The 15,823-nt window shown below is 39.3% G+C and overlaps 1 protein-coding gene across 1 annotated transcript; it reads right to left on the bottom strand.

The window, feature by feature from the left end:
* Positions 1-6,358: 6,358 nt before the first annotated feature.
* ESM1 (endothelial cell-specific molecule 1) lies at positions 6,359-14,475 on the bottom strand. Its single transcript, XM_004678323.2, has 3 exons — positions 14,028-14,475; positions 10,714-10,863; positions 6,359-7,810 (listed from the first exon to the last, which is right to left on the bottom strand). Exons 1-3 carry the CDS (start codon positions 14,326-14,328, stop codon positions 7,710-7,712), a joined length of 552 nt encoding a protein of 183 aa, XP_004678380.1. The 5' UTR covers positions 14,329-14,475; the 3' UTR covers positions 6,359-7,709.
* Between the last annotated feature and the right edge of the window lie 1,348 nt (positions 14,476-15,823).

Below are 15,823 nucleotides of genomic sequence, written 5' to 3'. Positions count from 1 at the left end.
ACAGAGTGGAGACTAGATCAGTCATAGTCTAACAAACTTAGTATCAAAGTCACAGAGAGAGAATGAAGTGTCTCTATTCTAGATGCCACCCCAGCTCCCATTTGGCCATCAAACTTAGCAAGATTTCCATACCCTTAACCTACTCATCCACTATTTTTTTTTTAAACTTAGGTCTCTCCAATTGGACTTCTCTTCCTTGTAATCAAACAAACCTAGAAGAAATCATGGAATAGGCAGAGCACAGTTCATCCCCAGCTAATGGCTCTTCCTGGCTCCAAACCTCTGGCGGCTCCCAGGCTTCTCCACTTCTGTGTACTCTTTTCACCAAAGTCCATTTATCTTACTTTTGAAAAACAACTCAAAGCAAATGTCTCTCTTGGCAGGTGCTGGGTCATCTTTTTTGTATGGCGAGCGCTATCCTAACTAGGAAACCCTGGCCTAGTGGTGTATGAAAGGACAAGGGGGAATCCTCTGAATTTCCACCTTTGAAAAGCAGGTAAGTCATTTCCTTTGTTGGGAACAATCATCCAGGATTACCAAGTGGATCCAAAACGCTTCGAACGCTCTGCGCAGAGTTCTATTCATAGAAATCTTGGCATGGCTCCAGATCCCTGTCACATTGTTTGTGTGGAATGAGGATGCACTCTGCTTTTTCAGAATAACAAGCCCATGTTTTCGAGTCATTAAGAGGAAAACGTTTTTCCCACAGCATAATGAGTGCAGTCCACTTCATCACACCCAAGGTGTGTGATTTCAAAAGACAAATAAGGTGCCCTCCAAAAAGAAATCCCAAAGTCACACACATTCCAATGAGCTAGTCAGGCAGTAAACATGTCTGAGATTTATCCCAGTGTCCACACAGTGTCCCAGGAAACTGTCTCCCTTTCTTAACATTTCTCCTTACTTCAAAATAAATAGAAAACAAGATGAGAGGGGCACTCAAGGGAAAGAAAGCAGACACTGAGGAGCTGAAAATTTCTAGCCCAATTTTTCCTCTCTGAATTTCAATCCATTGAACAGTCAATACACTTTTCTCTGCAATTTCAGACATACCAAGGCAGTCTCTGTGACAACTACCAACCCACGAAGCTGGAAACACAAAAAAATATGCTAATAAACTCTCCATCAATTAGAGTATTTATCTGAAATTGGAGGATTAATCTTGCTTGAATAAGAACAAATACAGTTCGTTAACTCTTTATTGCCTGGAAAGTAGTTGCACAAAAAAAAGAAGAAAACTGCTGGCAGGTGTGGTGCTTCCTAGGTGATAGTAGTCAGAGATATGAGGGGCCTTGCATTCACCCTGGAAAACTCCTCCGTAGCACCCCTGACCACTCCGTACCATCTCACTTGAGCATCTTCACCTCCCTCTAATCATTGCCTGTCCCTGCTCGCAGGTGTCAAAGCCATTCTTAGCTTGGCCCTGCTGTCCCTGCTGTCCTTCCACCTGTAAAACTCAGGTGTCTGTTCCCTTGATGATGCATGTGTTGGCCTTTCCTCCTCCTCTGGGCATCATGGACCCCAAGCAGAATTGGAAATGAAGGAGCAGTGATTTTCAGGCCCCAAGAAGGAGCTGGTTGCCATCCTCAGCACATTTCCTAAGAAATGGCAGTTTTTCCAGTTTTCTAATAGGTGCTATGTTAACCTGGTTTTGCAAGATAATGAGAAAAGACTGTAAAGGAAGCAGCATAGAAGAGATGATCATAATACAAATCAACTTTTTCACATTTGACCTAATTTCTAACTTTCAGAAAATTTTTTCATAGGGAAAATATTCCCATGTAACCATCATCCAGATTTCCCAAAAGTTAACATTTTATCATTCTCTTTCTTAATGTGTGTAGATATTATATATTTTCTCCTGTTTGAGCATAAGTTGCAGTCATTTAGGTAGAATTGAATGGAGGGAGATTTTTAAAAATAAGCTTCAAGATAAAGAACAGATCACTGGTGGTAAATAACATTTTTTTAAAAGACAGTTTTGTCTTAAATCTTTGTGAATAATAATTTTTTTTCTTTGACACCAGATAAAGTCATAATAAGAAAATTAGAAAGAAACCAGTGGTCAGGTGAGGGGACTGGGAGAGGAAGTAGCCAAAGGGTGACTTCTCACCATGGAGACAGCACCCCTTTCCCCCATCCTGATCCCATCTGAACCCGGCTGTGCCTCTGCTCCATTTATCAAGAGTGACCAATCAACACACAAAAACACCTGAGTAACATATCTGGTGTTTCTCCCAAAAGCACCAGTAATGCAAATAATCAGGGTGGTACCCTACTTCCAAATTCCCCAAGAGCACAGGCTTAGTTTCTTGGCTCCCCAAGGCACGCCTTCCAGCAAATCCCACTTCCCTTGTTATCTTACCCAGCTTGGATTTCACAAAATAGTATTGCTCAAGTCGGTCAAAAGAATTCCCACTGGCTAAACTTGGGCTCTGGATGCCTTTGGCTAAATTCGAAATGAAATCCACCTACAATGGAAGTATATTTGTCACAACTGAACTATTCACTACAACAGCCCCAAGATCTAAGGGCAATACCCTCAAGAAAAAGAGTTTCAAGAGAGTGGGGCAGAGCTGATATAGAGGGTGGCAGCTCTCAGTCCCAGCAGGCAGCAGTGCTCCAGTGAGAATGTCTATCAGCTCCCACAGCCTGCACCTCCAGGCTACTCTGAATCCTCCAAGCCAGGTGATTTAGCAGGTCATTTTTCCCCATTTGGTGAGAGCCCAAAATGGCCTAAATCAGTGTTTTCCTTTGGTTTTGTTTTGCTTCACTTGCAACCAAGACAGCAGACAAAGACACTTAATAAATTGTGACCTCCGTGTTTCAGTTGTGTTTATCCCATCTCCACAACTGCTCCACAGGGCTCTTTAAAGAGAGGCTAGAACCTTTCATCTCGCAGAGTCCTGGGCAGAACAAATGCTCCTCCAAGCAGTCAGCTTATCTGCTGGTAGATAAAGGTACCACAGTCCTAAACTAGATTAACTAGACTCTCTCCTCACTTTTTCGACTGGATTTTGCTTTTATCGAAGTATAAAACAGAGTCCATTTTCAAAGTTCTCCAATTTGTACAAGCCATGAAACAATTTCATGCAAAAGGTATTCAGAATCTGCTAAGCGCTGGTCTCAGACCCCTCTGCTGCTCTGATTCATTAAATAACTAGAAAGTCAGCCATGATCCTGGATTTCCTGATTTGTTTCCAAACCAAGAACTCTGCCGTGCCAAGCCTAGCAGGAGTTCCTGAACTAGCCAACATTCCTTGAGTTTCCTTTGAGAGGTGAAATGAAAAGGCAGCTTAAAATGCATTCTATAAGAAAGAAAGGTATGAACAAGTTAAGGGGAAACTACAAAGGAAGCAGGCCAAGTCCCAAAATAAAAGGCAGGAATAGAAAACTAAAAATAACAGGCAGGGAAGTATACCACATCTGTAGGGCTTGCATTCTCCTGAAGCATTGTACCTTTTTTTTTTTTTTTTCAGGAGCATGCTAATAATTGTTTGGAGATTTAAATAGAACTCTGTTATTTGTTCTTTAAAAATAGTTACTTCTTTTGTAGAATTGTGAGAGTTTCAAACTATATTAATTAAATTTCACTCACTGTGATGTACCTTTTAGAAGTTAGTCAATTTTCTTCAACCTCTTTACTCAACTTTTCAAAAGTATATAAATATGCTTTGAAATACTTCTCAATTTTTTTTTAAATATTTTAAACATGTCAGTCTTGCTGCAATGAATGAACACTTGAAAGGCCCCCAAAATGGGACAGGCTTCTACACTAACAGTCACCTGCCACCTATTGGAAAATTTAATGTATGTCAGATGAGGCATCAAGACCAAGTGGCATTGACTTACCTGTGAGCACTGCCAACACCCACACTTGACACAGTGGACCCCCCCTCTCCCCCCTCCCCGCGGGGGGGGGGAGGAGGGAGATTTGTTAAATAATACAGGGGAAGTCGAAAGTCTATAGCCAGTGAGTGTCTCTCAGTGAGTTGATCCTTGTTTGAGCTTACTCAGAAACTCTAGGATCCTTCCATAGTACTTAAGATGATCAAAAACATTTTTTAGGTAAGCCAACAATGTACAGTGATCACAGAACCACCAACAGGAAATCCATTATTCACCTTCTCGGTTTTGCTTCCTTTTGAAGACTTTCTATTAAAGTGATATTTAAATTCTCCAAGTGTGTTGTTTATAGACCATGACGAATATAGGTGCCATTTCTCCAATGTATGAGGTTTCTTTTCCACCATTCAACCAACTCTCAAATTATTATGCATTACTTTTTTCCCTTAAGAGAAATATAACGGATTTTAAGAAATGAAAACTCATCCTGGGAACAGCCCATATAGAGGTCATTCCCAATGTTTGTTTAATACTCACTTCCAAGTTGTGAATTCCTGTTTTCTCTAGACACAACAAAAACAGGAAATATTTACCAACTTCACAGGTGTCAGGAAATACTTTAAAAACCCTGGTGGCCCAGATCACTGCTTCAGCAGATAGCAGTTCTGTGCATAGGTGCGGAAGGTATATTGTAATCTAAAATGTGAACTTATGATCCAGAGACCTTTGGCTATGCTTTCTAAGGATTCACTCATTTTGCTTCAATGAGACCAAAGGTTTGTTCCAAAAGATAAGCGCAAGTTATTGTCATGTGCTTTGCAGCCTTTCTAGTATTTACAAGACGACTCCAGTTCTCTTTATTTACTTGTTTGAAGTTGTATGTCCCCATTTAATAAAATGCCAAATGAAAAAGTACATCTACAAAGGACCAAAATAAAACATCACGCAAAGTCACCATTTATGGAATAAATCACTAATTTGATTTCATCTGCTTAATTTGCTACAATTTAAAAAATGGAGAACATTTCCCCCCTTATGAAATTAACTACTAAACTTTTAGAAAACAAAAATATAAAGATTAGATCACATCACTGTTAGTGTCTTGATTTGTATGCATGTATATAATTTTCACAGAAATTAGATTGAGTGGCCGTGTAACATTTTTTTCTACTTGCTATACAGTCAAATGTTCTTTATCAACAGCCATCAATCACCCCACTGATATCAGTATGCATCTCCATTTCCCCAATGACATTTGACTCCTGATATTGTGAGGTACAATGCAGTTTGTGGAGCCGCCACCCTTGCATTTCCACCAGGTGAAATTCAAAAATACCAAGTCTCTGTCGCATTTGTTCCCAAACCTGTTGTGACAGTTATCATTGTTACTTAACTTAAATGTGCTATAGATCAGTAAGCTGGCAATACTTTTAAAAGCAAAAAAATGTTTCTGTGGACACTAGGGTGAATATTTTAGGGAAACCTGGTAAAGGCATCACTTTTTTTTAAATGACTGCTCTCAAGGTAGAGTGTTGAAATCCTGGTTACCCTTCTTGAGAGTCACTCTATGAAACCAGAGGCTCCTTGATTACCTCTAAGTCTTTGGTTCTCCCATCTCCATCCTTTTAATGGTTTTCTACTTGTCCTGACATGTCCCCATACTTTAGCTTAAACTTTCTCTGACATTTCAGCCGTCTCAGTTAAATATCTTCAAATAAAAAATTAAATGAACCAACTGGCTAAGAAATGCTGCAATACATTCCTTTAGAAGGTCAACGATTGGTTTTATCTCCCTTCCAGGAAAGTCTAGATTGCCCTACATCCTGATTCTCAAAGTGTGGTCTGTGGACCAGCAATATTTATATTACCTGGGAGCTTGCTAAGACAGAAAATCCTTGGGCCTCACCTCAGATATACTGAATCAATAATTTGTGTTATAGCAAGGCCAATAATGCATACTAAAGTTTGAAAACCACTCCGTAGTATACACCACTTTATAAAGTCTGGCCTTAATTTAATGACTAGTGTTTACCAGCAGGTAAAAAGTGATCATCAATCTCCCTCTAAATATCTATGTAGTGTTGAATCCTGTCAGTGGACCCTTTATTCCTAAGGAGTTCAGAAGAACAGAAAACTAACAAAAGAATAAAATATGTTCAATGTTTAGTATCTTGATGCTATGTGAAAGTTAAGATGCAATTTCAAATTTAGGCCTACAGCTACATTCTGATGACAGTGACCAGTATTGAACTTGTTATGCCTGTAGAGCAGGGCGATACAGTTAGGAAATCCTAAGGCACAGTAGGCAAAAAATGTGAGCCAAAGAAATAAATATCCTGCCTTCCTGGTTTAACAGAAGATACTTACTGGTAGCAGAAAATTAATTTGAGGAACATATCCTTTAATATGCATAAAAGTTCTTATTCATTAAAAGAATTGATTTAATACCTTTTAAGTCAGAAATAGACTCAGAGCAACTGGGTTTGTTTTTTGTTTTTTTATTGAACAATAATAAACTTGTCCTTTCAGCTTATTTAGCTTACATTCAAAGATCCTCCCACATACAGATTCACAACTCTGCTGGCAACTTCAAGAATAAAATATAGGTAAATAGTGAAATAGCTCTTAAATAATTCTTCATTCCAAATAAAATACTTCCTACAAAAACTACTACAACTGTCCTATTTGTGCTAAGATCCTCCCAAGTATAATCTTAATCCCACTTAGCAACCAAGTTAAAAGGAAAAATGTGAAAAATGAATATACTTTAAAGTTGATATTTCCTTCTGAAAATTGACTCTTCTTTTCCAAATTTCCTAAAACAGTATTTTATACTTTAAATTTAAAGTTCATCTAAGTCATGGTACTTACTTTTAGTAAATCCCTCTATTGTTTATTTATTGGTATTTTTAAAATTCATGTGACTAAGTTTTTCTAGGCTTCTCTAACGCTCGTTACTGTTGATAATACTATTATTATTAGTCATAAATTTACTATGCCTTGGGTTTAGTTACAACTTTATTCTAACATTTTAAACAACACGATACTCATGTCTCTGAAGGTGATAAATATGGGTATGGAGGATGATTCGTACTAACATATTTGTTTACAAAAATATATAAATATTTAGCTTCACACCTCCCCCAAGTGGGCAAAATACTTAACCAATTCTCTTTGAAATGGAATGTTTTTAAAACCATGTATGGAAGTGTATATTTGCCCCCTGTCCCAGAACTATCCTTCCATCACAGGTAACCTGGGAACTACATTAGCAGCCCTTTCAAACCTGCCCATTCAAGTTTGCTACTCAAACTCCCATGAGCTTCAAACACCCCACTTCCTTTGGGGATTGTTTTGTTTTGACTTTTCACACAGTAAAGATAAAACACAATTAAATTCTCTTGAAGCTAGCACAAGGAAGAACTAAATATTACACTCCCCACACCTATCCCACCTTTACTTGCTCCTAACTTTTCCTCCATCCTGTATTTCTAACATTAAAGTACATCTGAGCCCAGAACCATGGACTCACTGTGCTTTATTACTTTGGCTAGCTTCCTCTTTGATTGACCTACTTCCATGTCTAATTTGTCTAAATTTCATGTTTATCTCCTCAAAATTGCTATTAAGACATGTTTAACAAATTTATATGCATTCAAATATTTAACAAACAAGATTCTAAAAGTGTGGAGTCATATGGAATTTTATGGATCGTTAGTAGCCTTTATTTTTTCCTGTACCTGACTCATACTTGGTGTCCAAAAATTACAAGTCCATATGCAATCATCTAGACTGTTCCTAAAATACTGGCTGCATTGAATGATCATGAAAACAGAGCCTTCTTTTGGAAATCCCATGCAGGATCAGCGAGGAGTCAACCATTTTGTTACAGGAGAACGAGATGTCTTCTCTTTCATGTGTTCTTCTCTCACGGCGTTGCCATCTCCAGATGCCATGTCATGCTCTGAAATTAGAAGGAACAGAAATCATGTCCAGATTTTTAGAGTCCAAAGATAAAGTGCAATTGTACCTTGTTTTTGTGCTAGTAAAATCTACAGTGAATCTTTGGTAGATTCAAAGATACTGTGCTAGTACTATTCACTGATTCATCCATGACCATCTCCCATCTAAGATAGCATCGTCTTAATTAATTCTCTTCATAAACCTTTCACCTGATATTATCTTAGATATACATTTATCTTTTGCACTTTTTCCCATATTACTCCACCACTAGAATATCAGCTTTGTGAAGTCGGGGACTCTGTTTTCTTCATGGTCACAATAGTGCTAAAAACATCCTAAGTACTTGGTAAATACTTACGCGATGAACAAATGTACCAGATCGCTAAGCATGAATTTTATACTCTCTAGCATAAGTGATTAGCTTATTGGTGTGGCCCCAGAGGGCAGGAGGAAAAACAAGAGCAGAGTTTTATAAATGTATTCTGGCTCTAAATAAGAGGAAAGTTGTAATGCTTAGAATTTTCTAAGAGTAGTGAGGTATGTTTGCTTCTGTGGTGCACCTTCTAAAGGGAATGCTATGACATTAGGATAGCCTGGCAGATAAAAGCATGTAAGTTAATGAACTATTCCATAGCTTACCTCTCCCAAAAAGTTGCTTGTAAATTCCCAGTCCTAGAAAGCTACCACTACCAAAGGTGTGGAAAATGGAGATAGGCAGTCCACATGCCAAGAGTGTAGTGCCCAACTGTTCAGAAGAAGAGAATACCTCATGTAATCAGGCTGTGGGCGGGACCCCCACAAGTCCCTGTGCTGATAAACTCGAAACCATTTGATCTGCTAAGGTCAGTCCCAGACAGATGTGCAGGGGTCATGTGATGCCCATGATGCAACCAAGACCCCAGTTCCCTTCCTATAACTTGTGACTCGTGAACCCCAGAAAGCCTTGTATAGGGGCTTCTGGGGAGTCCTTCCACAAGGCGGTTAGGATATTCTGCTCTCCACCCTGAACCTGACCAAGATTTATCAAGATTATACTATTAAGCATTTTTTAATTCACCATAGGCCAACAAAATGGTTAAGGTCAGAAAATGTCTTTTCCATAAATTTATAATAAGAACCTTGATACCTAATACTGGGATAGGATTTTTTTTTTTTTTTGGATAAACTGTAACTTCCACCCAGCAAAACAGCTGTTTTAAGTGCATTTATATAGCAGTCAAGATGCTTGCAGAATCCAAAAGCAAAAGAGAGATCCAAGGAGAAGGTGCTGTGCGGCTGAGAGCACAGCAGGAGCGATGTGGGCTGGGCAACAAGAAGCCCCCTGTCCTTGAAGATTATCCTAGGGAGCATCTGGGCTCCAGGACATTCCATCTCAAATACCAACAGTCACAAGGGACTCACTTCTCTCTGAGTGGGAAAGGTTGACATGCAACTAAAGGAGTAAAGAGGGATGTGCAAATTATTCCTTTAACTACTCTTCAGCCAATGTTTTTCGGAAAGCAAAGCAAGACATAAGAAGCGGCCTTTGAGGCAGCCAGCTGAAAGGAGACAATAGGTTTCAAACCTGTACAAAACCAATCAAATCATTCAAAAACTCTATGTCTCAGGAAGCAGGCTGGTACTTGCCACAAGCTGGGGTAACTGTTTAATGGGTATTGGGGTTTTATTTGGGGTTAAGGAAGATGTCCTGGAGTAGGCAGAGCTGGTGGCTATGCCAGTATTCTAAATGTGCAAAATACCACTGAGAGGTTCATTTTAAAATATTTAATTTTTTACTATGTGCATTTCAGTAAAAATTACTTTCAGAGCTTAAAACTATACTGTACTCTCCTATAGGTATAAATAAGAAATATTTAAAACATTAATAATGTCAGTTTTTATATCAAATATTCACAAAGATATTCACCTAATAGGTTTTTAGAATAAGATCTCCATTTTAAATTAATGCTTAAGGGATACCACACAACAATAGTATATCATTTAAATGCACAGTATTTGTTCTTTATCATAATGTACTTAATTGTACCCAGGTGAAAGGAGATATAACTGGGAATAAGCACATGTGGCAAATATTTCAAATCTTAATTAATTTGAAGTACGAAGAACCATAAAAAAAGAAACTAAATGGAAAATCTGGATTGTCAACTGTTTATATATCTAAGAGGGATGGAGAGTATATCATGTGTTGACATAAGCAGTGGCTACATGTTATTTTAAATGAATTACTTTCCATATAATGAAACCTACACCAGATATTTATTTAACAAGATAACCAAATGTGTACATAACACCAGTTTATAAGCTTACATTTCTCGTTTTATAACCTATAAAAGAAAGGCAGGCATTAACAAACAGCATGTACTCCAATTTTCATTCAAAGCTTTAGAGAGAATTCTTAAATTTCATGCATCTATACTATCTCTTACCCTCTCCAAAAGTCATAAAAACACATGCTTGGAATTATTACATTTAAATGCTTCCATTTGATTTTTAAAAATGATAAAAGAAGCCGTATATATTGTTTCTATCTTGGTTCTTAAGCTTTATCTAGAGTACTTTTTCTATGTGAAATGGGGAGAAAACTGCATAAAAAAATCACTGAAGAATTTAAAGAACTTTTTGTATATTTGTTGGTTATTTTTTATTACAGCCTTTGTGGTAATCAGTTATATTTATCCTCCATAATAACTGTGTAACCTCTCTGAGAAATTATATAATCCTCAAAGTTATTGAGCTCTTTGTTAAAAATAGCAACAGTAACCTAGCTCAACAACATCTGCCTTCCCCCTGAGTAAAATAATGAGTCAAATCAACACCTTTTTCTGTTCATCAACATTTTTTTCAAGTTATTCATGCTGAAGATGAGACTATTGTTCCTATGTTTATGCCAGGGTCAGTTCTTACCTGTGTGAGGTACAAATCTGTTGGAAGTCTTGGTTACTGGATACTGGAAGAAGGGAAATTTCAGACATCTGCCTGTCACCCTGTCACATATGCCTGACTGACAGTTGCAGGTCTCTTTGCATTCCATCCCGAAGGTCCCGTAGGGACAGTCTGAGGGCCAAAGGAAAGTTTAGAGGGGGCACAGCTTGCTGTATGTGAACCTCCACCCCCACAGCCCCACGCACTCTCCCAAAGGAGTAAACCTCACGAACCTAGAATATAGGATAAAACCCACTTTTCAAAAACCCCAGGCTTTCGAAATTCAAAACATGAGTCAGAAGGTCAAATCGCACACTAAAACCAGATTATGGATGCCTCAGTTGTAGCGTGCTGCTATGAAATTTATTTGAAGACATAATCAATATCCTTCAAGCAGTTTTAGTTCTATTTATTTTCTGCTTAGCTGCTAATAGACAGATTCTCCTAGATTACCTCTGGGACAGCCCAGTGAAGATTCACAGTTGAACAGCAACTTGGGGGTTTAAAAGATGAGATGCTGCCTTTGAATCCATTGTATTCCAGACAATTCTCTATTAAATATATGGAAAGTGCTCTAAAGGAGTAGGGGCTAAGATAGGTGTCACCCCAGCTCTCCATGTAACAATCAACCTTCAACCTGCTCCAACTCTTACCATCTTCCTTATCTGTCACAATGGCTGTACAATTTGCCTAACTCCTCCAGATGCTGAGAGGATTCACTAGTAAAACCCTCTGCAATGTTAAGTAGTATGCTAATAAACAAAGTTGAGAATTTATTTACCTGCCAAAATCTAGAAGCTTTTAGAAGTCAATGTTTTCATGCTCTGACTAAAACATCCTACATTGAGAAAAAGAGGACAGACTCCTTTATTAAAAGTGAATGGGAGTTGTGATGTAAACAGTACTGCAATAGATTAGCCTGTCTTTAAGAGCCAAGTGCATTATAAATTGTAGAATAATTACTCTCTTGGTATAGAATAGTCTATAAATACTCACATATAAAGATATAAATGTCATTAACAACTAGTACTTGATAGAATGATCAAGATAGATACTAATGAAATATACATTTTTTAAAGATTTATTTATGCATACAGAGCTGGGGTACAGGCCAGAGGTGCAGGGGCAGTGAAAGGATTCACCAGAGATAGAGTGGGGAGCAGAACCGGCAGAACTGACTAAGTTCACTGCTGAAGGGAGCAGCGGGTGGGTCAGGAGAGGTCTGCCACGCCGAAATATACATACTTTAATGGAAATTTAAGATTACTCTTTTCAGTTTCCTTCATTTTGCAGAGGAGCCTGGTTTGAAGCATTAGTCTCTGCTGGAGAAGAATAGTCACATTCTTTCAAGATCCGTAACAGGGATCTTGAAAAAGCCCTTGCAGAAAAGCCTGCAGGATTGGGATAAGCTTTTGGTGATATTGAAACCTAAAACTTAAGCCAAACTCTCAGATATACTTCTGTTATATTCCCAATGTACTGGATATTGCTGGGCAAAGATAGTGGGTGTTTAATAAATACATATTGGTTAGCTGATTGTTATCTGGGCAACACAATGCCAACATCTAAATATTTAGAAAATATCTGGCTATGCTGCTGAGGCATACAGTATATGAGTATTCTTCATGTAGTATATGAGTGTTCTGTTAAAAAAAGCTAGAGAAGAAAGTTTTCCTGTAGCAAAATGTAGCATCTCTATCTAGAATTATTGAAGTTCACAGACTCATGTCTGCAGAAGGCAGAAAAATATTTTGAAAGTCGACTGACTTGCAATCTAAAGAATGCCAAAGAGAGCAATCTTAAATATTTTAAAAATATACCTCATTATAGCCTCATTTAGTAGATATTAGAAATGCCTTTCAGCTTTTTCTTTGCCTATATGTGATTGCACACGTAGAATCACATTACAGAAGCAATTTTCATGCCAAGGAAAAAAGCAATCCACTACATAGACTCGCTATATCATAAGTATATTGTGTTAACCACTTCCTCCCTGATTTCCTTAGTACTGTTTTCTTGACTAATAAGTCCCATTATTTACGGGGGGGGGGGATCCTACTTAGTTGAAAGAAATGTGTGTTAATTAATGTTCAGAATAGATGTTTCCTTGATGTTCTGACTTTTATTAATGATAACAAAAATAAACAAAACCATAAAGAAAATTTTCCCATAGTTCAAGCATTTATTTCCTAACCTTTGGTAGGCTTAAACCTTTAGTAGACTAAAAGGTGATTGACTTATAAATTATGTGTCTAACAGATTGGGTAACTAATAGAAAAACTCAATGCTAGATGAGTATTTTTCATTAAAAGCATTGTATTAAATACATAAAGTAGAACTGTTTAGAAATTTCCCATCCTTTATTATGAAACTGATGAATGAGGTGATAGTGTGTTTGTTCCATCCTAGTTAACAGTCTTATATGATCAGATCATGAGGTACCCAATTAGAGTATTTTAAATCACTATTTTTTTATTTTGAATGTTAAAATTTTTTAAATGTTAAACCTCTTCAGCTATAATCACTGCACTTTAAATAAATTCTACAAATGCTTAACTACATTGTTTAGCTATAATTTCAACCAAATGAAGTTTTTAAGTCCATAACGACTGCCAACCTCATTCTTTACAGACTTCCAATTTTTTTTTTTACTGTTATTTTTGCTTGTCTTACACCAGCTGCTATTTTTCTGGATGAGCAAAAATCTTTTTAAAATGGACTGAGATTTGTTTTCTACTTCACGGTACCTTCTTCCAAGTAGCTGTGAGTCATTTATTTAGATGACTTAAGCCCACCCGATGTTACAAAGTGCATTAGTGTTCTTCAAAAAAGAGTTGATCTTGACTGAACCCCCCATCCCCTGGACCCTTTCAAGATCAAAGCATCACTAAAGCCCTGTGCTAGAAACCACTCTCAGAGGTTATCTAGCTAGCACAGACCTCTGTAATCACTGCCCTGCGTGAGAGAGCACCTAAACAACCCTAACAGATCACCTGTCAAGTGCTCCAGATAACAAGGCAACACAAACTTCCCTTGCAGCTTTTTTTTTTTTCCAGCTCTCAGAAAGATAATGTGCAAAATGCTGCCTGTCCCTCTGTGCCTGCCACATGCGCACGGGCCTGGGCTGCTATTGGCAGTCATCCTTCTCTGGCTCCCTATGACAGCACCTGTGTGGGGCCCTATCCTCAGGGCCTGCTCTCCCCGCTCCCTCTACTAGGAGAGCTCCTCACTTCCCAGTCAGAACAAAAGCCCTCAGAGCGTCCTAGGCAGGAGGGAAGCAAGGGGTTACTCTTTACCTTTGCAGATACCAAACTCGTCACCAAAATCATCCTCCTCACTGTAAAACTGACATCTCAGCCCGGGGCCACACTTCACGCCGTCCATGCCCGAGACCGTGCGGTAGCAGGTTTCTCCCAGCCCCGCAGCGCACACGCGGCAGCAGCCACAGTCGTCCAGCACCGTCCTCTTACAGCGCAGGCTGATTTTGCACTGGCTGCTGTCACAGCGATCCGGACAATCCACTGCGTACTTGGTGCTCCAGGCCGTCGCCTGGTGCGCAGGTACCAGGAGCGTGGCCAGCAGCAAGAGGTTCCTCATGTTTCCCAGGGGCTTAGGCTCGGCGTGGTCTTTGCTGGTGGGAAGCAGCCGTCCAAAGTGGTAGCTGAGCCTCTGCCTACACGTTTATGTGTTTTATACACTGGGTTGCCCGCATGCTTCCCCGTCATCAATTTCCTCAACCCAGCAGCAGCGCTGTGCTCCTGCCAGGCTCTCTTGTTTTAGTTTATGAAATCCAGGATGAAGGCTGGATTAACACGCTGCTGCCATCCAGGAATTGAAAAGCCCACGCTGATGTCATCTGTTATGTTTAGATGGTTGTTTTGCATGGGGACTAAAAAACTCGCTCACATCCGTCTGGAGGGCTCAAGGACGTCTGTGAAAGGGACAAGAGAGCGTTGCATACCTTCCTTCAGGGCAGGAATTGTTTTAACACCGGAGTATCACTGGCCTGAAGCTTTGTTTCAGAATCTCTGGCGTTGGGAGGAAAACGGTATGGACATGAATCATCAGGATCGAAGAAGCTCCTTTAAAAAAAAATAAATAAACATTTAGTATTTCCCATCAATAAATAGCAATGAGATCATTTGGAAGAAGAAAGGGTTATATTGTGCCTTTTCAATACTTGGAAGAAAGAAAATATTTTGGAAGGATTTTTTTTTAAGACCCTCTCTTCCTTCCTCTCACCCCTCTCCTCAAATATTGTTTCTAAAAGAATTCCTAGTGCACATAGTTAAGTTTGTCAAGGATCTAGCTGAATTTCTAGCACGATGTAGAGCTGCAGCTGAGAATTTCCTTCAGATTGAATACACAGTGCCACAAAAGAGGTAAGATGCTGTTGGCACTGTTCCTGGGTTACTCAATCCTGGAAAAACTTATCAGTTGGACTTCTCCTGCCCCAAAATTCCCAGGGGAGAAGGCTCATCCATCACTGAGTCAACTTGTCCAATGACAAAGCCCATTCAGATGTCTTCCTTCACCTCCTGGCATCTGTCAGAGCCCCCACAAAAACCACCAAACACGGCAGGCAGCCCAAAGAAACAAACGAGCCAGCAGGGAAATCGGAACATGGCTCAGAGAGGCAAGTTGTAGGAAGGGAAAACATAACCCATCAGGAAACAAGGTCTTCAAGGCATGGAGAGGCACAGGGTCTCAAGCCACTGGGGAGCACACCACAGCCCTCTTCAAATAGCAACTGGACCAGCACCTTGTTAAGCAAGGTTTGTAAGCAAAAAGAGCAAGGTGTAAGAGGAGAAATTTCTTTTTTTTTTTAAGATTTACTTATTTATGCATATGGAACTGGGGTATATGCCAGACGGTGTGGGAGGTGAGAAAATTCACCAGAGACAGAGTGGGGAGTAGAACAGGTAGATTGACTGAAATACACTGCTGAGGGGAGCAGTGGGAGGGTCGGGATTTCTGCCCTGCCACGTGGGTCACCTCCCTGACCAGCTGGGAATCGAACTCATGCTGCAGTGGCTTCAGATAGCTTCATAGTGCTGTGCTTTAGCCCATTGCAGTACCAGGGAGGGCCTGA

This window comes from Condylura cristata, unplaced genomic scaffold (assembly GCF_000260355.1).
Source record: "Condylura cristata isolate star-nosed mole 26May11 unplaced genomic scaffold, ConCri1.0 scaffold00007, whole genome shotgun sequence".
Lineage (NCBI taxonomy): Eukaryota > Metazoa > Chordata > Mammalia > Eulipotyphla > Talpidae > Condylura > Condylura cristata.
Note: the sequence above shows the minus strand (reverse complement) of the source record. Positions and strands in the feature narration are given on the sequence as shown.